Genomic DNA, 23,628 nt, shown 5'->3' on the forward strand with positions numbered 1-23,628 from the left:
AAAAAAAATAGGTACCGCTATATAGTATAATCCTATCCATAGCTAGGCCGATTCAAACTATAGCCAAAAAGACGCTAAGAGGCCTTGGTCTGCTCCAAGTACTTGCTATCATATGGCTTCTGTTGCCTATGCCTACTATTCCAATTCAACGTACGGGAAATATTTTGGATCCATTCATAGCTGCGGTGGCCAGAAGGTATCACGTTGGCAAATGGGAACCTGGATGCAGAAATTGTAACATAGTCTCCGGGATGTAGTTCAATTCTACAGGCACGAACTGTTAACTGGGATGCAGTTTGAACGCTGAAGAGCTAAGTACGTACCTCTCACGACCATCAAAACTCGCCCAGGAGCTTGTTCGGGCATCATAAGGAACCCCTATACGTAGAACTATAGTATCTGGAAGTATTATGGGCCGGAAGTTGAGTGTATGGGCACAAATTGCTGTAAGAAGGATGACGGGGTTTTCAGGGTGTGATAGGGAGCCGCCAGCGGCAAGGTTATATGCTGTAGATCCCGTTGGAGTGGCAACGCAGACACCGTCAGCCTGGACGGATGTAAAATGCTCATCATCTCCAAATATCTCGAGGGAAGACATTGCTAGAAAGCATGGCAGTTAGACCACGTATATCGACCAAAAAGCGGGTGAAAGGGCAGTAAGTTATGACATACTTGGGTTTGGACCACGATCAACGACAATCTCATTAAGAATTTGGAACATTTTGTCAGGGGAATGCGTAACGTTGTCATCTGATTCTTCCCCGATCAGCTCTTCGGCAAGATCTCTTTCTATTTGAGGTTGACCAGAGGACCTCCGCCTGCTCCGCATCACGGTACATTCAAACCGTAGCCGTAAGCTGACAGTGACACCTTCAGTAAAGGCTCGCTGTAGTGTTTCCTTGTAGTCATCGAAATCGAATTTCGTTAAGAACCCCAGTGACCCAAGAGAAAATGATAAAACTGGGGGTACAACACGCTGGAAGAGCCAGCTCGCATATAATACTGTCCCATCTCCGCCAAGGGTAATAACGAAGTCGACCAGGTGATGGTGATCTTCGATGAGACAGTTGTCCCAATACTTTAGCCTCTGTTTTGCGGTCGGTTCCTCCTTGCATATGCTCTGTGCATCGAATTGAGAATCATTTTCCAGTCTCTTTTCCACGTAGACTGTGTAAGGAACTCTCTGCTCTGGTCCGAGAAGCCAGCTTGTAACCTCTTTGGTTAACCGAGCCAGACTCTGATCTTGAGGCTTCGTCAAGATGAATATGCTGTGGACATTGAGCTTCAGCTTCAGGCTGCCCAGTTTTTTCGACAATGCACGCACATTCCAAGCCATGTCAGAGAGCTCTTTCTTCGTTAGGAGCCGTGACGGCCCAGAGGTATTGTCGCCACCATCCTCGAACTGCTGGCCAACCGACGGCGTCACGGCTTTGCCGTGCTCGTCGATATGATCGAGCTGGACAGCCCGAGGTTGCCCTAGCAGGGAGTGCACGAAGCAGGCTGCCTGGTCTGAAGTCTGCGTTTCATGTCGACGGGCAAGGCGCGGGGTATCGGGAGAGACAAACGAGGATTTGCGGCGATGACCACTGTCAGACTCAAACACTACCTGCAAGAAGGGGGTTGCGTTAGCAGTTCCGCATTGCATATCGAACAGGATAGGTCAAGTCCGGCCTGCAGCAGACGGGAAATGGCAGATGTAGCGCTTTTTTCTTTTATGTTAGTGCCTGCGGGGAGCATAGCACAGACATAGTACCTACCTCCAGGTGATGGCGAATCTCGGCATGATCCTCCATGAGATTCCGCGGGCGTTGTGAGACTATCTAGAGCAGGGAAACTGTACAGCTTGCATCTTGAGAGCTTCGGGGGACCTAGTTGCTGTATCTGAGCTGGTTCTTTCGGCTTATGACAGCATTTCTTGGATGGTTGGAACTAGCTCGAGACCAAGGAAGTCCAAAGAAGGTTTTTAGCCTCGGCCTTATTTCGATGACCACGACAAACATACAAGTAACGACGACGACGATTAATATTATTAGATGTTGATGGCAAACAAGGACAACAACGACAGCACCAGCGATCAGCAGCTTGATCCCCGAACAAAGGCTACTTAGTCCCTGCGGAATATACGGACACGATTCCCGTCGGGAACGGACGGGTGGGTATATCGAAAGAGACAAAAGTCAGCAAGGCCGGGTCTATATACTTACGTACAACACCAAGCATCGCGATTTAGCGCAAGTAAGAAGCACAAAGACAACCCTGGCAAGGGCTGTTATGATAGATAATATGCGTGCTGAATGGATAGAAGATGCTGTGTCGCCATAGGCCTTGCCGACATGCTGTGGAATCTACAACGTTTGCGGGTTTGGAGTACAAAAACACCACCGGGTGCAGGATAGCCTACAGCCTCATCCCAAATCCTCCATAGCAAGGCAGGCCTAGTTATACGAAATACAGCACCAAGCTTCAGTGTTGCAACAACCGCCTGGTCAAGCCACTTGGACACAGCTCGTAAGAGCATGGGTGTGTTCAATGCACTTTCTCTCAGCGGCATACCCTGGCACGAGATCGATGGAGTCAAACAAGCACTGGCAATGAAAGCCAACAGAGACTCACGGAGTCAAGGAAATGGAAGCACGCATATCGATTTGTAGCTGGTATCCCTCGCTTCTGTATTCATCCGAGATCTTCACATACTCGGCAGGAGGATTACACAATACCGGTCGCACCCCCGGATTCCAAGTTGGCACCCGTGCCTGCTCAGCCCTCTCCTATATGACAAATGTGCCATCTAATTCATTCACCTCATGTGGGTGTAAAGGTCGGCCAGAACATCTTTTCCATGTGTGGCCCATTCAAGCGAGATGCCCAGTCAGATCAGCTCCCTTGTGGCAGCAGCAAGATATATTAATCTGGGCTGCCAAACTCGATGTCAAGTATACTCCGTGTGTGTGTGGTATCATTATCGCCTCCATCACCGAATCACTCTATGCTCGAAAGCGTCATGCTCCGGCGAAGCATCCACATAAGTGCAACGGTTTTAATGGAAAGAAAGCATTATGACGAATAAATCTTGCAGTATGGCGGGCCGTGTTTTTATTTATTTTCTTTTCTTTTCTTTTCTCACCTTTTTTTGGTCTAGCAAAAGAAAAAAAAGACAAGGAAAAAGGAAAGGAAGAAAGAAAAGCGGGAAAAAGGAGACGATGATCTGACCAGAAATATCTATCTAGGCCACATCGCAGCGCAGGCATGTCGAGTAAAATGAAGCCCAAAGTCCCTTACGTGGTGACTGCATGGAAGTTTAACGTGATGACTGGAATCTGCATTCCCTCCGAGGGCTGACCACATTCATTATGTTATATTAAAAATTCGTCTGTTTGTTTTTCCCCCTCTTGTTGACTTCAAAGGGTCATCGAATCGGTCAGGTTGCACATGATGGCCATTTCCTTGGGGCCACGATGGTGGATTATGAATCAATCTATCTGGCATCGCGTTGAACACACTCCAGCCAGCCTCTCCATACTGGTACAGTACTAGGCCAGAAATCATTGACCATCCAGCATAGTATATTGGCGTGGAGCCGGCCAATGGTCTCTGGCAAGGGAGTGTATCAACAAACACACATTGGGCCAGACGACGAGGATTCACGCAAGGACATAACGATACTTTTATGTGTCCTGTATGGATAGACTTACGTGCATGGAAACACTCAAAATTACCCAGCCAAACCTTGCTGAGCTGGATGACTGGTGGAGTTGGTGTATCAACAGCGTTCAAGCTGTGAGATGACCGTGGAGACCCCATGGGAAATAATAATGAAGGTTTCATCGCAAAAAAAAAAAAAAAAAAAAAAAAAAGTTAAGACTCGTGAGGAAGCAAGCAGGGATCGAGGGAGGGGGGTTGCCAGATGAGTATCCAGGTGCCCAACGTGTTGGCGGAGTTACACTTGCAACAGAGAGGAGAGGAACAAAACAACACAGATCGAAGCGAGAGTCAAAGAGGAAAAAGGAAAGAAAGAATGAAAGTGGTAAAGCAACGAAAAAAAAGCTGTGTGTGTGAGAGCCCTGAAATTGGCCGTTGTCTCTGATCCGCCTTCTTCACTACCAGCCAAAAAGGCCGAAGGGAGGGACAAGGGAAGGAAGCAAAAAAACATGCGGTGAACAAGAAAGCGAAAAGGAAAAAAAAAGGGACTACCTCAGATCTTGCGGTCCGTGGGGTTTTAAACTTTCGAGACTCAGAAGGTGTGGCCTTGTGCGGCATCGGTTTGCTCCAAATTGTCTGTCACGGAGAATCCTGGTGCGTGGTAAAGGATGCAGAGAGTTGGTGTTGGGTACTGGCCATGGTGCTGGATGCCTGGACAAGCCAGGATAATCTCCACTGCAAACAGAGAAACAAGGCTACTCCTGAAGGGTATAATTATTGTTATTGGATATGAACGTGAATGAAGGGAGTCTCTGGCGATGAAACGTCCGCGGGACCTGGGCAAAGCGGACGGACAGTCATTAATACTTTACCGCTATGCTAAGATGCGTGGAGGAGAAAGATCTTCAGTCGACATTAGAGTTCCTTCACAGGACAAGCAATAGCTGGAAGGTATAATACTTATATACTCCATATAAGTATATAAAAAGTCACCGGCAGCTCCGTCAAAGCCAATCAGGCGGCTTGCTTAACTCCTTGACCGAGGAAATTCGATATCTTGCTTGTCCGCCAGGGTATCCGTCTTATCCATCCACGCCCAGGACTAAGGAGGGGTGACAGAGATGGGGATGCGACTTTCTCCCTTCGAATGTGTTGAGCCAAATGCCGGGAGGTTCTCGGATGAAAACACCAGAGTGGGACTAAAATGGTGTCGAGCTCGCGTATACACAGACACAAAATACTTATATTACGCTGGACTATTATGTTGACCCTTTGGGTAGGGGATAACCAGTCATTGATTGGTTGTCTTCGACTCCCTTTCTTCTACTATGGAGCTTATTCCGCCACCCAAGGGAGCTGCGTGAAGGGCAAGGGGATAAACTATCATCTGATTGCATACAGACACACTATGCTTGCAAGGTATATGTATGAACAGTGTGCCTCCAGCTGGTGTATGCACATCTTTTATGATCATATACGGAATACGTGTGTGTCGACATAAAAAAGGGTTGCATGTATATGCATGCCCAGGCTAGCAATACAAGACGACAAAAAAGAAAACAAAGCAGCTTGCATGATGCCTCAAGGAAAGAGACGCAAGCAGAGCGAAAGGTGAGTCACAACTCCATGACGACTATCTTAAACTAGCCCGTAATATCACCATCGATGGGAGTGCATATCAAAAGACTAAGTTGGAATTGAAATGTCGCTCGCTCCCTCGCTCCCTCGCTCATAAAGACCAAACAGAAAGCCTGCTTGGCTGCCTGGTTTTCTCGCAAAAGGGCGCAACAAGAAAGCAACAAAGCCACTGCGCCTTAACCCAAAACCCCCAGGCGCACACAGGGAAGATGTCCTCCATTTACACGAGGCAGCGAGGGAATATCCAACAAGAAATTGCCATGCTTCGGTAGGCAAGTTAAATTTAGATTGGCTGATGCGTCAGACCAGGAATGAGAACTCTCGGATGGCAAGTTACATGTAAGAATGGCTTCCATCATCATCAAGGTATGGTTAGGCATTACTGAGAAGGCTCAAAATCCCCGCCAAGGTAACTGGGGAGGGAAGAACCGAACATCCATCTGAACCCTAGGCAGCGGCTATGGACATGGCGAATTGACCACTAAAATTTGGGTATGCAGCTCTCAGGGTTTGGCTGGAATCCCAGCTTTGGAATCCTAGCTTCAGGATCAATTTTGCAAAAAAAAGGTGGGAAAAAAGGCAGCAAGGGAGAAAAGAAAAAAAAAGCAAGGTTGTTGTAAAAATAAATGCTGCAGGCTCACGATATAATCCATGGAACGGAAAGGGGATACCTATACGCAGGTGGATTCGACGCAGTGGGCCATATAGGGATGACAAACGAAACGTTTTTCGATTTACGTTATTACACTTCGATGTGGAGGTTCTAGAGAAATGAAAAAACCGTGCCGGCCGCGTGACAGAGATGGATAGAACGGAAAGATGGAGAGACGATAGATATATTTGAAATAATACTAATGCTACGACAATGAATTATCTCTGTGATCTACCCCGTAACTCAGTAGTGGTGCGCACGGTGTAGAAAGGCGGAAACAGAAAAACAAAGCGGAAGGGGGAAGAGGGATCAATCAACCGCTACTTCGTACTCAGGCAGTTTCATCACTTTTGTCCTTCAGCGGTCGGAACCGAGGTTAGCGAGTAAATATACCATTTTTTTTTGGATGTTGACGATGCCTTCATGTATTACTGCATTTGGAAGTGGGAAGCGGCCAGCCGCCTTCAGGATACCGCAGGTCACTATTTGAGAGCAATAATCCAAGTCGAGAGATGGACTGCATAAGCAGGGCTGGGGCGTCGAAGGTTGAAGGGCGGCGATGTCAGCCAGCATGCCAGACTCCGTAATCAACTAGCCCTGTCAGAGTTGAGTTGTATACTTAATAATAGTGTTGCATAACATCGATGCATCTGGTGGACGGAAGTAAAAGGATGCCATCATCAACCAGAATGAGGAGGAAGCTAGTCTCATGAGTATGTAAGTAAGTTGGAGGATAAGAAGAGAGGAGGAAGACGAAAAAAGCAAAGGGGGTTACTCCGTAGAGAGACCAGCCATGCGCGTGGAACTCTTCCCAAAAGGAACCTGCGGGCCTTTTTCAACTCTGTTTTTTTGGACAAGCCATGTTCTTCGAGCACTTCGATTCGTGAAAAGAGGTCATTGGCACTTGGGGGCGGCTCCTTTTGAGTCGGATGGAGGCACCCGAACTTGCCACACAAGCGGTAACTTGTCCACGTCCGTGGACCCAGGAGGGCTAATCAAGTGCCTCTTCCCCTTTCCCGTATTATTCCAGAGGGAAGACAGGCTCGAGGCGAGGGCTTGGGGGCTTTTCTTGACTCCCTCGGTTATTAGTTACCCTCCTGCCACGATGAACCGTTGTTGGCAAGGGAAGTAGTGGACGCGTGGATGAAACCGTTCACTCCGTCGTAAGAATGTGCTTACTCCGTATACTAAGCAGTAAGTACCCCTACTTATACAGCAGACGGGACTCCGTATAGCCTCAGTCAAGGTAGCAGTAGTTACGGATACTCCGTCGGCCTGTCGATACCTAAGTATGTCTTCCTGCCTTGCTCCGGGATATATAACCCCATGTCAGTCCTGGGTCGAGGTCCCTGGATCAACCCTGGCAGCCCTCGTCAGGGCTGAAATAAGTAAGTCGAACATGGGAGGATACCTGTAAAATAATAGTAAGTACTTAATATCATCGGGGCGGGCCCTGGATCGTATATCCTCCATCACCATCTCCGTCCTCCATCGACTGGCCGCTGCTTGTTCATGCGTTGCATGCGAAGGAGGAAGAAGCAAAGAAGAACGACGGGCAGCACATCCCAAAGCGGCAACTGGGGCTGCACATCTCCTTTTATGCCGTTAGTCAGTCGTCACGCCGTGGTAATACCGTGTACTGAAACCCAACACGACAGCCAAGATGGGTGAAAATACCACGTATATATATTACGTGGATGTGACGAGTTTCGCCCCTTTATCCCCTTATCCAGAGCAATATCCCATCCCCATTAATGATATTACTATCAGCTAGCCCAGAGCCCAGGAGTTGAGCAGCAGTCGTACTTAGACTCCGTAGCCAGATGCAAGTACAGTGATTCAGTCAACCCTTACTCCGTATATCCCTGACAATGGCCGTGTAAAATACCCATGATGCTTTTGATACCGGCGGCAGCAGGGGGGGCATCTGGTTGCGAAGATCGTTAATACCAGCCAGTTCGAAAGCGTATGCTCCGTATACTGAGTTAGGAACATCCTCTCTTATATGCTCCGTCTGGCGTCCTTCCTTGGGCGAGCGAGAATAATGCTCCGTATTCGGCAATATGTATCCTCTTTTCTCAGCCCCATCTCTCGCTGGCTTCGAGAAGGACAGGCATTATTCGAAGCATCTTTCTTCTCCCAGTTACCAGGATCTGGTGCGGACATGCCGTGTCCTGGCCACAGACAGCTGCATTCCTTACCACTTAAAATTAGTTGAGTGAAATATGGAAAGAGTAACTCTGTTGTTGTAAAATAGAGATCTTAAAATGTAAAGGGAGGATGCAGGTTACTGGCGGCTGGGTCTATCAGTTTCCAGTTTGAGGGGAGCTGATGATGCTTGGATGCCTTGCTCCTGTGAGAGTCATTGCCTGGCTTGCATATCACATTTCATTCATCTGCCTTCCTTCCTTTGACCCGCTGGCCCGGTCCCATAGTTACTGCCCTCACCACAGACTCGAGCTCAGAAGGGGAGGTGGCAGGAAGAGAGAAATAATAATATTAATAAAAGAGGGAGAAAAGAAAAATGTTGCTGCCTGAGCGACCTGTCGATAAGTTACTCGGTAGGGTTTTTATCTTCCGTTAAAATATGTATGCAGCCTGCATCTTGCATTCCCCATGTGCGACGCAGTCGGTGCAACTATTAATATAGGAGCCAGCCCATCCGTATCTGAGTTGTGATTGCGACATTCGCTTCGGCGAGAGTTCCGCTGTGCTGCTGCGTGCCACTGCGCATCATTTCGACTGGTATTTTTGATATCCAGCTGCTCAGTCCTGCTGTTTTGCCGGTACATGCACACGGAGAACCAACTCTTTCAACAAAGCTGTTAAGGGGTGATCTGAGCGTGTTGGCGGGCGCTTAGGTTTGTTTTTTCTTGCCCTTTTCATATGGAGGTCCCGATATCTGTCCTTTATTCCTCGTCATCGTTGGAGACCCTCCCCCTCCCCCCCGTAAAAGACATAATTAGTATCCGAGATCGTTTGTTCCACTTCTGTTCCGCCTCTGCCTTGTTGTTTCATGCTACCCGCCTTTTTCTCTGTCCTGTGAAAATCATACACGGAGAGTGATGTGGAAGCGTGAGTATACTGACATGGAGTATCACAGTTAGTGTGTCCTGTGGGTCGTGGCATGTTTCTCCGTTGATGAAAAAGAGCGAGAGTCAGAGTCGCTCTCCTGCTTCTTGCCTGCTGATCGCGCCTGACAGGAATAACTCTGTACTCCATATGTAGCCCCAAATGGCGATAAAATCGGCAGCCTATACGTACTCATTCCGTAACACGAGAGGAAGAGCATGCAGCTTGGCCGCAAGGTTCGCTCTATTTACCACTCCATCAAGTAGCTTGACGAGCGTGGCGTAGGGGGAAGCCAATAGCCCAGGAGACGAGCGATCTGACGCTGTTGGCTGAACTGCTGCAGGCTTGGGGACTGAACTTGCATGCATCCATCGCCATCCATGAGAGGCAGAGCAGCCCAGCCGGGTACCCCAGGGAGCTGATAGTGTGCAAGCCAACAGTTTGACCACCACCACACAGAGAGAGAGAGACATACTCTTGGTCGTTGTATCCTTTCCTCTTCTCCTTCCTTTTTTTTTTTTCTTCCTTAATAAATTTTTTATTTTCAACGCTTTGGCGCTTTTGATACGGACGTGCGATGTTTGTTCCCCATTACTCTGGGAGCCGGGATGCACCTTGGTCCGTTCATCCACGCTCCCGTCCAGCTGCTGTTTTGTCCTCTCTCTTCCGTGGGGAGCGAACAAGGTCAGGCTAAATCAACAAGAGAGATTGTCCGAAGCCAGCGTGTGATTTGATCCCTGAAACAAGAGCCTGTCCTGACCCCCTCCGCCTGCTCTCTGAGTTTTCGGCTTTGGTCCAGCAACCTGTCTTTTAGCGTGATACCGCTAATGTAAGACACTCCACGGGCAAATATTAAGTCGACAGGCAGTGTTCAGACGAGACTTTCCCAAGCGTCTTCCTGGTGGTGGTACTGGTGGTGGTGGTGGTGCTGCTGCTGCCACCCCCTTAAGCCGTATAGCCCGATGCTGGTTCTGTACCACAACCACCCATCGAAACCGCTGCGTCCACATCGAAGGAGCCCAAGAAACCCTAGATAGACCCACGCTCTCTCGCGATCTGGATCCAAGCACTGGATTGGCGTCTCCGAGAGATTAAAATACGGCGGCGCGCATCACGTCACAACCGTGGATGGCGGGCGGTTCGGTGGGCGTCTTTGTCGTTTCTTCTTCTTTCTTCTGGGCCTTCTTTTGGATCAGACTACTCTGATATTTCTCTCTGTAACGCTATGGGGAGTGCGGAGACCTCCGTACGATCCGGAGGTGTATGTATTGCTTCTTCTTCTTCTTCTTCTTCTCCTTCTTTTCTCCTTTCTTCTGCTGCCTCCTGGTTCATCCTCATCTTGAGTCGGAGAGGTGACCGACGCTCCTCTGCTCTGGCTTGACGCTGAGCTTCTTCCAGCAACCCTGAACTGCACTGAACTATCAAGGATCCCCATCGCCTGGTCAAACACAAACAGGCCCGGGTGCATGGCGGCTGCTGGAGCCATGGGTCGTCCTGCCACAGTGCATGACGCTGTTCTTCTGCTTGCTTGCAAAAATGAAATAAGAGTTATCAAAAAGCAAAGAAAAAAAATTATATTATTCAATGCCCGGGTGGATGGGCCTGGATACTCCGTCCGTTCCTCCACTCAGGCGTCTTCTCCTTCTTTCTGCTTCCTTTGCATGTTTCTTTTTCTCTCTTTGCTTCTTCTGCTCCTGTCTTTCCTTTCGATGATGTCGTTTTACCTCCATAGTTTTTTATTTTTAATTCTTTCTGCTGCCTCTTTTATTTTTTTTTTTCATTTTAATTTTCACAAGTAAGTAGATATTCACTACCGCCCGATCTCCACAGGGCCAGCCAGGCTATTATATGAGATCTTCTATATGAAATCAACCAGCCTCTCAACCTCTCTTTAGCCCGTTCAGGAGAACTCTATGTGGGCTCGACAAGCTGACAAGCCTGCCGGTCTAAACGCTTGGTATCCGGGAGAGCTCTGTGTGTGTGATATTATTGCCCAGGGGACCATCCATATCAAAGAGTGGACTTGCTGGTCTGCCTTAATTTTTCATGCCCTTTACAAAGACCGGCTCTCCCCACATCGCAATGGTCCCTGTCCCTCTTGTCACTGCTTGCTCCTTTTTTCTTTGCTTTTTCTCTTGAGCAAGGACTACTTGAACGGTTTTATTTCTCGCTCGTCATATGAGAAAACCGGACTGTCTCAATCGGCATTCATATATATGTATATGGCAACCGCATCTCCATCTCCGTTGCTGACTTTCTTCCTCTCTTCTTCCTCTTTCAATACATCAACACAACGCCGGTCCTCGTGATACACTCAAAACAACACATACACACCACGCAGCCAGACTCAAGATATACAACGGAAAGATGTTTCAGCAAGGCTCAGGTTATCTTGCTGCTGCTGCTGCATACCCTTACTCAGACACCTTTGATCAGGATATCATCGCTTCGAGACAGGCTTTGCAATCTACTGCCAGAACAATCAGTGCCGAGGCCAGCTCCCGTCTTGCCAGCATGGCTCATCACTCTCCAGAACATACCATGTTGGCTCTATCAAACAGGCCTGAAGTCCACCGGAATGCCTCGATAAGCGCTGCTGGGCTGTCTCGTCCTGCCTACTCTTCACCAAATACCCCCTTTTATCACCAACAGTGCGCATATCAGCCGGCTTCAGTGCCTGCTACGACTATGGCTGCTTCCTCATATTTCCCAAAATACCAGCAGACCCAGTTCTCTCAAGAGCAAACGGTCTCCTCAAACTACGTATACTCTTCCGTTGACCAGTCATTGTCATCATACTGCCAGTACCAAATGACACCGGATGGCTATTACGACACTTACTTTCCTACTTCAACTATGTCAATGGCCTACACTCAACAACAAGATGTAGACATGACCTCATCTACCTACGACGCCACGCCACTCTCACATGCCCAGCACTCTCTACCAGCAATGGAAAGCAATACCGCCTTCTCTACCCCTGATTTGCCCGCCAACCAGCAATTTCCTGAGCCAAAAACCCCGCCTCCACCAACCTCGTCAAACTCTTCCTGCGAAAGTGTCCGAGATGAAGATGATCTGGTCGGCGTTGGGCTTTATGACGAGCCACTGCCCACGTCATACTGGGACGAATCGCTATCCAGCTCGGTCGATCCGATCCTGTATCCTTATCCAACTACACGCAAAGGTTTGAAGCTAGAAGAGACTCTCGACCCATCAACTTTAAACTGCAGTGATATGGACGCAGATGGCGACGAAGAGGAGGAAGGAGACGAGCAACCTCAGAAGGAACAGCCTGTCAAGGGTTCTGGTGAACCCAGCAATGCAAACAATCTGAACACTTCAAAAGAAGGCCAGTTGTTCACAGTGGACGATGATACTTCATACAGTAGTGCCCAGGTGAACTGGACTTCTGCGCCTCCGGTTATGCTCAATAGTTATGCTGCATTCCCTGGATCGTACCAGAACGTCTTTCCTACTATTTATTGAGACCCAAACTTGCGAGACCAATCAGATCGGCTGGGACGCTCTTGTTGGAAAATTTTTATCAACATTTTTAGCTAGATAGATACTTTAAACCGTATTTAATACTACTATTCTTGGTCTCTATTTCTCTCTTCTGAACGTAGAAAACCCGCCATTAAGTACCATGAAGTCGATATTTGCAAATTCAAACGATAGCCTTATGTCGGATTAGTCATATTTTAATTAATTTTCATTGGTCAGGTTCTATCAAGCTTTTAAGCTTAAGCTAAACTTTAATTTTCCAAAAAAAAATTAAGTGATGTCAATTTTTTTATTTTGTATTCTTCGGCGAACTTCTGGCAAAGGAAGGTGAGTGAGTTGAGAGAAAGGAGGAGGGAGAGAGGCTCCGGTATTCGGAAGGGCTGTTGGATATACCCATACCCGCCGTTGTATTTGTCGGCTTTTACATTCCATATCAAAGACCGACGTGTCATGGAGAGGCCAAAAATAACGCCGTGGAAGGACCTGTCCCAACTTGTCTCAGTTCGAGAGCAGTTCTATCGCAAGTCAGACGATGACGAAGATTGCCGGGCCAAGGCTTGTTCGTTGGTGAGACGCGATATGTCCTATGTGTAGAAAGCAAAACCAAGCTATGTCATTTGCCATTTCGCTGATAGCGTTTCGTTTTTTTTGTCCTAGGTCTGGGTATGGAAGCTCAGAGGAAATCTACCACATGCAGTTGAAGCTACCGCGCTGCTGACGGACGCGATATTACACGATGACCCAGAAAAGAACTCCATATTTTCGATTCGTGCTGCTTACTCTCTAGCTTTCTGCAGGCAGGTTGCCCATCCGCTGAATTGCACTTGCATGTACTAACCACCGCTTTTGCAGATTTGTAACTGGTTTGGTCGACTCAAAGCTCCATGGCCGGAAACAGTCCATGTATCAAAAGGCAATGGCCGTTGGCGTACCGGCTTCATTTGTAGAGCTACGCCATGAAGCTACTCATAGGGACTTACCGTCTCTTGTGGTTTTAAGAGATGCTACTAGACGGTCAATGAACTGGCTCTGGGAATTCTACTGGGATAAGATTGACCTTGGCAGCCGCTGCATATGTGAACCCTCCCCGGGAGATGAACCAGAACTCAACGATGACGAGAAATCAGACATCTTGCAGCAGAACCTAACCTTCCTGATTCACCCGCTCATCAACTATATATATATAACAGCCGGAATTCATGGACGCCAGAACCGAAGAAAACAGCAGCCAGGAGTGAAAGAGGGTGCCATTCAAAACATCGTTGCACTATGTCGTAAAGAGAAATTGGCTGGAGCCCAGCTGGTAGAGATATTAATAGATCGGGATCTTGGTCACCTCAGTTCGTGCGGTTACGGGTAAGTCAAGCCATGTATCTCTTATTGGGGTTTATCATACTGATTTTACCCCCTCTGAAGGAAGGATGCCATGGGAGCCGAGGAGGAAGCTGGGGCACTATTCGTTGTTTGGGATGATGTATTGAAGGAACTATCCCGTTCCTACGAGCCGTTCCTTACTTTGTTGGTGGAAGGAATGACAGCCGTCTTAGTCTCCGCCGATGCAGACACTTTTTTGGATGTTGAGGATTGGGATGACCTAGTAGGAGAGACCTTCGAGGAAGAACTATTCCAGTGGCTGGAACATATCCTTACTGACGACGCGTGGGCGTCACTATGCAAACAATACCTTGTCCCAACCCACGCTAGAGCTGTCTGCCTTGAATCAGGCTCGGCCGAAGGGTTCTGGGCTTCAGAGATAAGCCGTATATTGCCGGGCGCCTATATCCCTCGTGAAAGTGAAAACCACACACCGTCCGGCGCTCCAGACGCCTCGCTTGATCAAAACCCGGACATAGCTGTGTTACAGAACTACGGGTGGGATTTTGGACAGGCGATATCATGCAGGCCGATAGGGGCCAGTATAGACCCCTGACTACTAAATATCGCAGCCTGAACAGTTATTACATTTTATATCATTATTAATCACCTCAGCTTCGTTGTACGGAGAACGGAATTCGGGGGCATGCCGCCAGACAGCGGATGGTCCGCTATGTGCGATGAACATCCATGTTTGCATGTTCAGAAATTGCTGCAAGCCTGTTGGTCGAAGCTGATGTTGTTAATTAGTAAGCCAGAAACCGCCTATCATTTGCTGCGCCTTTGTGACTTCTGCTTGATAGTGTATATAGCTGGGGTCTTGGTGTATATAGACGGTCTGGTCCTTGGTCCGTTGTGACGGAGGTCTGAGTAAGCACATTTTCTTCTACGTAGGACGCCTGTCGAGATCTCAAGCCTGCCACATCCCCCTCACCAACCATCTTCCTCTGGCCTTCATCTCTCTCATGAACGTAGGAAAAGCCCTTTTCTCGCGCCGGTTGATATCAACAATAGCCAAACGCAAGATGCATGTCGAGTCGATTCCCATGTGTGAGTAACCCAACCAAAAACCCAAACTGCTGGCTGTAGGTTGTTGTTGACCATCTCACCATGCAGGGACCGGTACCGGTAACAATTATGCATATCTCATCTCAGATGATGCATCCAAAGATGCCATGGTGGTAGATCCGGCACATCCACCAGAGTGAGCACCATCAGAAGCTGATCGATGCAAAATGATCGCAGCCTTCTAATATCAGTACAGGGTGATTCCAGTCCTCACATCCCACATCAGTGATGGCAAGATTAATCTAAAAGCAATCATAAACACTCACCAGTAAGTTTGTCGCCTCTTTGCAGTTCTACGGGTACAACACCCAAGGCTGACCGTCCAAATAGCCACCATGATCATGCTGGCGGGAATGAAGGGATTGTATGCGACCCCCCATTCTGCGTGCTACAGCCCACTTTTCACATCTGGAAGACCACTCCAATGTAGCACCTGTGGACGACCCGCTGACAAGAATTGCCTTGATATATCTATAGCTCAAACAGTTTGGCAAACTTTCGGTGATTGGCGGGAAAGACTGTGCCCATGTCACCCAAACCCCCGAGCACGGCGAGAAGTTCAAGATTGGGGAGCGGATCACTGTTACCGCTTTACACACCCCTTGTCATACTCAAGACAGCATTTGCTATTTTGCCGAAGATGGGAACGAGCGTGTCGTATTTACCGGCGATACGCTATTCATTGGGGGTAAGTTATTCCAATGAAGCAACTTGCTTTTTACGAGAACCGGTAGTGAGGAATCCTGTTTAACACCTAACAACAATTGGTACGTATGCATGATGTAGGATGCGGAAGATTCTTTGAAGGTAATGCAACAGAAATGCACAAGGCACTCAATGAAGTGCTTGCCTCGCTCCCAGACGATACCAGAGTATATGTGAGTCGCCTGATCTCCGCTTGGTAATTTTCGCAGCGTGTGACTGATATTTATGATAGCCTGGACATGAATATACCAAGTCAAATGTGAAATTCTGCTCCACGGTTTCCCAGTCAGAAGCTGTTAAGAAACTGGAGGAGTTTGCCAATAACAACCAGCAAACCCAAGGAAAATTCACTATCGGTGATGAGAAGGTATGTTCTTTGTGTTGCTGCCATCGTACCGAAGCCTGTTTGTGGTTGGTGCCATTGTCTATTTGCAAATGGTGCTAACGGCTCTCCATAGCTCCATAACGTCTTTATGCGTGTCACGGTAAGGATACGGCTACCCCCAATCCCCCGCCTTATTAACCCTATTGATTATATGCCACTGGTAAATTAACATTTGCATATAGGACCCTGAAATTCAAAAGGTAGTAGGGGCAACTGAACCGGTCGAGGTCATGAACCGTTTACGAGGGATGAAGAACAAGATGTAGTATAAGGTACTAGCTGGCAAACAGTGACGTGTATGCCCAACAGTAACTATGAGTATCAAATGCATTAACATAGCAACACAACCGGCATACTCATTCGAGGCTTATTTACATGTGCCCCAATCTTGAAATATTATATTTTTCACAAATTCTGTCCCGGTATCTGCTCATCACCCGGCGTTATATCCAACTCCGGCCAGTACTAACGAGTCTGCCTGGCGTTGGCTACCACACAAGTGGGAAGGTAATCCATTACAAACCAACAAAAAAGTAAACTTAAGCGTTGCTCTCCCTTGGGAAACCTATCCCCTACCGAAGAGACCGCGAAAAGGCTCTCCCAAAGAGATTGTGATGGGACTGGTAACAGGAAACACTAACGTCAGCCTTGTTTAACCTCGTCCTACTTTGACGGTTAGACTAACGGATACAACATCACCGCGATGTGGGAAGCCGGAATCGCCAGGCACGCCATTGTCAGATTGCTTTTGTGTCAAGGCGGTAACTAATAAGGTCGTGGACTGCAGCTGACTCGTGTGTGTGTGTACAGAGTATGCCTGATATATATATAAATCGATCAAACCTTGGTAAAGAGAATGACCTGTTCTATTTCCAAGTTGAAAGAGGCAAGGAACAAGGGGTAACAAACCCGTACTACAGGGGAACCGGAAGACCACTCTTGTCCTACTAGTGTAGTTTGCCCTATCTAGGCGTCTCACACAGGATCATAGCGGGATTTAAGATATTAAACGGGAGTGAATCGGTTGAGAAAATTTTAATATTGGTACCAACACCGTATGCCCGTTGGTGACTAGAACGACTATAGCCATAAGTCAGGTTGATATGTCTCCCACACAGCCACTTATCTTCTCATAACCCATACTTAAATAGATGTTAGAAGTTAAGACCGGCCACCCGGGGTGAGTCTAGCCCAATGGTAGAAGAAGATTGGTGGCTGAGACCCGTCAGGATAATATTGCTTCAGTGTCCACACCTGCTCGTCCTGGAAGGTCGAAAACGGCAAGTTCTAGCATTGTAAGAAGCGAGGGCTGGTTCAACTGGTTGGAAAGAATAAGGATTCTAGGTCTTGATGGGTTAGCATTCTTTTTTTCAGGTACTTGGGTAAGGAAGATCCAAGGTCAGCTTCGTTGCATAAGCTGCCTCTCATCATCGTAAAACGCTATCATTAGCCATTTATCATTAGCCATTCAGGCCAGCAAATAACTGTTGTCATCTTCAATTTCGACAGGTTCATTCAGAGTGCGAAAATTTGTATAAGTCGAAAATGGATGGACCTGACGGTTAGCATCGAAATGTTAAAGTGTTACGGGCTGTAGGCTCTAACCTAAAATGGAACGGAACGGAGAATCTATTATGGTTACAATGTGATTACATAATATTTGTTAGATTCTCCAGCTTCATCATGATGGGAAAAGTCGTTGATAGACATGAAGATGCAAAGAAATTGGCAGCAGATATCCGAATGACCAGCCGTGCGTTCGGGTTCGGTGCGCTGAGCCGGCACAAGCGCGCATTTGTATATACCCTCCACCTCGCAGGCACGTTCTGCTGGTTCAAGATATTCAATGAACATTTCTACGAGCTCAAGGCCTCGGATGGCCCATCTATGTATCCAACCATTCACTTTCAGGGGGACTGGCTATTGATATCAAAACACTACAAGAATGGACGTGACATTGGGTTTGGAGATATAATTGTCTACAAGAAACCACATGATTTCCACTCCGAGGTTGCAAAGCGAGTTGTCGGGTTACCTGGGGATTATGTGTTGAAGAACCCTCCATTGAACGGAGAGACGGTTGTGGAGCACGATGCACAGATGATACAGGTTCGTTGGATCGTCTAACTATTTTATTACGGATAGCCTGATATATTCCTGACGTGTTCTGCTGAGAGGCGTTTTGCTAATGAATTATCATATGTAATAGGTCCCCGAAGCCCATGTTTGGGTAAGCGGTGACGATGCACCATGGTCGATAGATTCCAAGGACTACGGGCCAGTACCAATGGGCCTCATCATAGGCAGGGCTCTAGGAAGGGTCTGGTATCCGTTTAACCACGAGCGATTTGAAAACACGTTGAAGCCAGTCAGGACAGCTGAACCATAGATAATATCGTCGTTGGAAATACAAAATCTACAGGGCAAAGCTATATAGCAAGTTCTACTCCTAGTTTTAGAGAGGTTTGCGTATGGCATTCAAATGCTAGTGTACAATACTATAGGACAAGCAAAATTATATCTTAATACATGAATCCTGAACCAGGAATTATCTGAAGGAAGCTGGATTTCTCCTCTTATACGGAAGCGGCTCAACGCGTTTCCTCTTCAGCTCAAGATCGGCTCCTTCGATTCCAAGCTCCTCCATGACAGATGCCATGTTGTCATCCCACTGGGTTCTGAATAGGGTTGCGCCAAGTGGCTTCAATTGGTGCCTCGTTTCTAAGCTTCGGAGGCGGGAGTCACGGTTGGCCTTCTCCGCGACAACATTTCGATCCAATGGCTTTTGATCCTTCTGCTCCATCACAAATATTGAGATTCTGTGGTAAGGGCTGCCCTTTAACGAATAAGGAGCTGTCCAAGGAAGGATAACTTGAGACTCAGAAAGGCCTTCCAGAGAAACGGAGGTTGAGGTAGGCGAAATTGGGACATTGACAGCTAGGAATATAGCCTTGTTGTCAAAGCTGTCTGATTCCAAATTTGGTATGTCTGGATCAACAACGGCAATAGTGACTAGTTTTTCACCTTTATCGAAGGACTGGATATTGAGGGACGGAGGCACCATGCTGACACGGGAGTCAACGAACACGCCTGGCTGAATTTGTTTCTTTCCGAAAAAGAGCTGGACATCCACGATAGGATCAATATGGGGAAGAACATCGGGAATGACTTTCATCTGTGTCAGTCGCTGAATGAGGATCAATCGTCGGTATTCCCTCCACTTCTGGTTGGCCAGATGTCGATAGATGGGCTTTGACATATCGCCTAGAAATCGTGAGGTTAGCCTCTGATCCGCCCTGGGAACGTGCAATGATAATAAGATCGAGGACGTGTATTACCCATTCCATCCTCGAATCGCTTCTTAACCAAAGGATCATTGATGTCTGCCAGAATCTTCAATTTCTCCAGATGCTTTTCCATACTCTTGATCCTCGTTTGATGTTGTGCTTCTCCCCCAACTGTTGCTGGATCTGCTTCACGTAGCCTAGCCAGCCGCGCCCTCTCTTTCTCAATCTGCTGTAGTTTCTCTTCACGGTCCTCCTGGAGGACTTTTCGTGCCTCTTGGAAGCATTGGAAGGGTAATTGTTCGAAGGGGTAGTTTGGTGATCCTTGGAGCGCAGCACGACGTCGACGAGAACCGACTGGGAACTTTCCCGCCCGTATAAGCCTTCTTTCGAGGCGAGGGCTCGATACTAATTCCGGGTCGATGGCCTTGTAGAACGACTCTTTGGAGGCTGCTGCTTCTGTTTCAGCACTGGTCGAAATAGCTGCGGTTGACGAGAATGAACGGTCCAGCCGCAATTGCGACGCAGCGAGACGGCCTCTATACGCCTGTCGAAGGCATTGCAATATCGGCTTAGAAGCCGCTTCGCAGTGTGCCATTGCTGCTATGCCTCGAACAACCCGAGTTATGGTAGTGTTCAATTTGCGGTTTTGCTCGGTCTTCTGGCCGTTTTTTTCGCTTTCGCTTTTTCCTCGAGAGCTTTTTTTTTTTACCATGCAAGAAAATCCGCGCTAGTGCCGAAAAGGGCATCCAGTCAAAAATCTCAAAAAACTGCGACTTCATATTCTCAACTTCTTCGAAGCACCGACAAGACGCTCCTTGACTGACTTTTCCGTTTTGTTCGCTTTCGGGATGGCTGCAAGCAAGCCCATTGGGAGCCTGAGATTGCTGTTACGAGGAAGTAGAGGTGTTTTTGGCAGTCAACTCGAGGCATCAAAGGTAATGATATATGTCTTCCTGTTGAAGGACTCTGCGCATCATAAAGATCAAGGGCTAACGGAGATTGATTACAGCAATGTATGGCTAGCCAGCAGACTCGGGCGATGGCCACCGAAGCGAATCTGCGAAGCGGTTCGATATCTACAGCCCAGTCACCTATAATCACCAACCTCCGGGACGACATTCCAAAGCCAGTGTGGAATCCCGCCCCTGCCATTGTCACGCTCTACGATTTCCCCTCAATGGAACCAATCCAGTACCTCGAATATAAGCCTGAGCATCTTCTCCTTCCTCTGCGCCGTGATATATTACACCGTGCTGTCATCTACGAAGGTGACAAGACCCGACAGGGTACTGCGAGCACAAAATGGAGAGACGACGTACGGGGTAGTGGACGCAAGATCAGACCGCAAAAGGGCACTGGACGAGCTCGCCTGGGTGATAAGAAGTCACCGATGCTAAGAGAAGGCGGTGTTGCCCATGGACCTCATCCGCGAGACTTTTCGACCGATCTGCCACGAAAAATTTACGATAAGGCCTGGAGAACAGCGTTAAGCTATAGATACCAACGAGGGCAGCTTATTGTTGTCAATGACAACATCTCCCTAGAGCGTGGTGCCTCTGTTCACTTACTTCACGATATCTTCCAAACACACGGTTGGGGCAGAGAGTTCGGCAGGTCTTCTCTTATTACCGAGGTCAAGAAGGAGAGGCTTTTCCGAGCTGTCGCAGAGATTGGCCAAGAGGCAAGGGCTTTGGATCGTGCAGATGTTGATGTGAAGGATCTACTCGAGACCGGACGATTGATCATTGAGAAGAAGGCCTTGGACAAGATGCTCGCCCTTCACTCGAGTAACCTTGGCCGTCCACTGGGTAACATGTGAAAGGGCTATCTATGGGCATATAATGGCGTACTGTGTAATATATATTTTGACTTCATTATGTACCAGTAAATTTTTCATGTTTTCATCCTACAGCTTCAGCGGAAGTTACAAGTTATGGCCATTACAACAAGCAAATTCTCAGACTAACAGGAAGAGTACATATCAATTAGAATAACCATATATCATATATATAGCTCTTCTTGTCTGATGCCTTTTGAACGTATGTGCTTTTAACCCTGTTTATACCTATCTGCGTCATCCGTACCGAAGCTCCGCCGAGGGAACGAAACCGAACTTTTTTTTCCCCGTAACTAAACTCCAACGCTGGCTTTCGGCAACCAGAAGCCGTTTAACATCCATCGCTCGTACCGTTGAGAAAAACCCAGGAATCCTTTCGGTTACAGCGCCTTTGCAATGTCACTCCTTTTCCTCAGGTCCAACTGTGTCCGATCCTCTACACCGTCGAGCTGGCTCTCGCGGAATCTATCGCCTCAGATGCCACTACGAGCCAAACTCGAGAGCTCTGCATTTAGCGGAAAGGCGAGGGTGAGTGAATCGCAATGAATCTCCGTGATTTTTATTCATCGTCCATCTTTATCTAATGAATCATGTTGCTCGTGATAGATGTCCTCAGCCGCTTCCTCTACCGGTGCGAAAGAGCTCCCTGGCGACGATCCCGACGATGTCCTCTTTTCAAAGCTCTACGGCGTCAGATTGATTGAGCTCAACCGACCAAAGAAACTGAACTCGCTCAATGGTTCGATGGTGCGGAAGATTCTTCCTAGACTTCAGGTATAGCGCCCCCAGCTTCGATCATATCCTCTAAATTCGATTCTAGAGCGGATTGCTAAGACATGTAATACTGGATTTAGGAATGGGAAAAATCACAACTTGCCAACATTGTGATGATCTCCGGCGCCGGAACGAAGGCATTCTGTGCTGGCGGAGATGTAGCCGAACTCGCAAAGCAGAATACAGAGGGGGTTAGCGGCCAGCAAAAATCCAGGGAATTTTTCGGTCAGGAATACCAGCTTGATCATTATATTGCGACCTACAGCAAGCCCTATGTTGCGATCCTGGATGGAATCACAATGGGCGGCGGAGTTGGGCTCAGCGTGCATGCGCCGTTCAGGATAGCTACCGAACGTACCATGTTTGCAATGCCTGAGACCACCATCGGCTTTTTCCCGGATGTTGGCGGCTCTTTCTTCCTCCCACGCCTCGATGGAGAGATCGGTACATACCTCGCCCTTACATCTGAGCGTCTAAGTGGTGTCCAGGCCTTCTATGCTGGTGTTGCAACTCATTACCTTCCATCCAGCGCGTTAGGAAACCTTACTACTCGACTCTCCGAGTTGGTATTTAGCGATTCTGCATCGCTGCGCACCCGTCTCGACCTCATCAACAAGACAATCTCCGAATATACGGTTTATCTCCCGCCCCTGAAAGAAGAGCCAATGCTGCTATCCGGCAGCCTCCGTAAGTCAATAGATCGATGCTTTTCCGAGACAACTGTCGAGAATATCATATCTGCGCTGGAAAAGGAGACGGAGAACCCTGAATGGGCACAGAAGACTCTCAAAACGCTGGCTCAACGCTCCCCTATTGCGCTTAAGGTCACGCTCCGTCAACTTCGTGTGGGCAAGTCATGGTCCATCGCCGAAACATTCCAGCGAGAGGACCAGATTGCCGGACATTTCATGGCTCACCCAGACTTTGTTGAGGGCGTCTCGGCCAGGCTTGTTAACAAACCGCCAACCAAACCAGTCTGGAAACACGGGTCACTTGCTGAAGTCACTGATGCTGAGGTAGACGAGTTCTTCCGTATCCCTGAAGGCGAGAACCGCCTACCATTATTGAACACCAGTACGGATTACATGGAATACCCACATGCCAAGTTTGCCCTTCCTACAGAAGGTGATATCATGAAATTTGTCAGAGACAATGCCCCCGTTCGTGCGAGCCAAGTCATCAAGGAGTTCATGGTACGAACCGATGCGAAACTTGGGGTAAAGGAGAAGGTCCACGAAGTCTTGAGCCGAAACACGAAAGAGACGGAGGAGGGCTTGGTTTTGAATTAACGGATGTGCAGTAGACATCTGAACTCCCATTGTATTTTTTGCATTCTTCCGTTCCAGCTAATAAATAGAACAGGTCATTCGCCAGTATATATACAACACCGCGTTGCATTTTAGTTGGTACAATACTTATGTTGCGAAAGAGGTCCTGAATTCTCCTTGCTACCTTGATCGTAACAGAGTACATAAAGAAGAGGCATCGAGCCTTTATTGTAGGGTCGTAGGAAGTTCAATTTGGTTGTTTTAAGTGAGAGTAATACTACTTAAGATAAGAATTAATAGTCAAGCCAGAGAGATAACTTGATTGCACTCCAGCTTCACTGGGAGGTTTTTGGGCTGTGCTGACTCTGACGGGTGTAGATACAGGAGAATTCTTCTAGTACCGTTACCTGCGTGCCGGATGG

At 47.9% G+C, this 23,628-nt stretch overlaps 9 protein-coding genes across 9 annotated transcripts; 6 read left to right on the forward strand and 3 right to left on the reverse strand.

Annotated features, from left to right (window-relative positions):
• Window positions 1–74: 74 nt before the first annotated feature.
• TRV_02873 (uncharacterized protein) lies at window positions 75–1,645 on the reverse strand (the record flags this gene model as incomplete). The annotated part of the gene is made up of 3 exons (XM_003022922.1): window positions 75–264; window positions 324–600; window positions 673–1,645. The coding sequence occupies 3 exons, from the start codon at window positions 1,643–1,645 to the stop codon at window positions 75–77; spliced, it is 1,440 nt and encodes a 479-aa protein (XP_003022968.1).
• An 8,553-nt stretch (window positions 1,646–10,198) lies between these two features.
• TRV_02874 (uncharacterized protein) lies at window positions 10,199–10,333 on the reverse strand (the record flags this gene model as incomplete). The annotated part of the gene is made up of 1 exon (XM_003022923.1): window positions 10,199–10,333. One exon carries the CDS (start codon window positions 10,331–10,333, stop codon window positions 10,199–10,201), a length of 135 nt encoding a protein of 44 aa, XP_003022969.1.
• A 1,035-nt stretch (window positions 10,334–11,368) lies between these two features.
• On the forward strand, window positions 11,369–12,490 carry TRV_02875 (uncharacterized protein; the record flags this gene model as incomplete). The annotated part of the gene is made up of 1 exon (XM_003022924.1): window positions 11,369–12,490. One exon carries the CDS (start codon window positions 11,369–11,371, stop codon window positions 12,488–12,490), a length of 1,122 nt encoding a protein of 373 aa, XP_003022970.1.
• A 919-nt stretch (window positions 12,491–13,409) lies between these two features.
• Window positions 13,410–14,438, forward strand: TRV_02876 (cell morphogenesis protein Las1, putative; the record flags this gene model as incomplete). The annotated part of the gene is made up of 2 exons (XM_003022925.1): window positions 13,410–13,864; window positions 13,925–14,438. The coding sequence occupies 2 exons, from the start codon at window positions 13,410–13,412 to the stop codon at window positions 14,436–14,438; spliced, it is 969 nt and encodes a 322-aa protein (XP_003022971.1).
• A 554-nt stretch (window positions 14,439–14,992) lies between these two features.
• On the forward strand, window positions 14,993–16,306 carry TRV_02877 (uncharacterized protein; the record flags this gene model as incomplete). Its single annotated transcript, XM_003022926.1, has 7 exons — window positions 14,993–15,063; window positions 15,242–15,314; window positions 15,428–15,638; window positions 15,737–15,828; window positions 15,888–16,022; window positions 16,114–16,140; window positions 16,223–16,306. The coding sequence occupies 7 exons, from the start codon at window positions 14,993–14,995 to the stop codon at window positions 16,304–16,306; spliced, it is 693 nt and encodes a 230-aa protein (XP_003022972.1).
• A 1,417-nt stretch (window positions 16,307–17,723) lies between these two features.
• Window positions 17,724–18,167, forward strand: TRV_02878 (mitochondrial inner membrane protease subunit 1, putative; the record flags this gene model as incomplete). Its single annotated transcript, XM_003022927.1, has 1 exon — window positions 17,724–18,167. One exon carries the CDS (start codon window positions 17,724–17,726, stop codon window positions 18,165–18,167), a length of 444 nt encoding a protein of 147 aa, XP_003022973.1.
• A 421-nt stretch (window positions 18,168–18,588) lies between these two features.
• On the reverse strand, window positions 18,589–20,039 carry TRV_02879 (uncharacterized protein; the record flags this gene model as incomplete). The annotated part of the gene is made up of 2 exons (XM_003022928.1): window positions 18,589–19,304; window positions 19,379–20,039. 2 exons carry the CDS (start codon window positions 20,037–20,039, stop codon window positions 18,589–18,591), a joined length of 1,377 nt encoding a protein of 458 aa, XP_003022974.1.
• Window positions 20,040–20,366: 327 nt separating this feature from the next.
• TRV_02880 (uncharacterized protein) lies at window positions 20,367–21,146 on the forward strand (the record flags this gene model as incomplete). The annotated part of the gene is made up of 1 exon (XM_003022929.1): window positions 20,367–21,146. One exon carries the CDS (start codon window positions 20,367–20,369, stop codon window positions 21,144–21,146), a length of 780 nt encoding a protein of 259 aa, XP_003022975.1.
• A 624-nt stretch (window positions 21,147–21,770) lies between these two features.
• TRV_02881 (uncharacterized protein) lies at window positions 21,771–23,227 on the forward strand (the record flags this gene model as incomplete). Its single annotated transcript, XM_003022930.1, has 2 exons — window positions 21,771–21,911; window positions 22,019–23,227. 2 exons carry the CDS (start codon window positions 21,771–21,773, stop codon window positions 23,225–23,227), a joined length of 1,350 nt encoding a protein of 449 aa, XP_003022976.1.
• Between the last annotated feature and the right edge of the window lie 401 nt (window positions 23,228–23,628).

The sequence above is a fragment of the Trichophyton verrucosum genome (genome assembly GCF_000151505.1).
Source record: "Trichophyton verrucosum HKI 0517 chromosome Unknown contig00248_45.r1.exp, whole genome shotgun sequence".
Classification (NCBI taxonomy): Eukaryota; Fungi; Ascomycota; class Eurotiomycetes; order Onygenales; family Arthrodermataceae; genus Trichophyton; species Trichophyton verrucosum.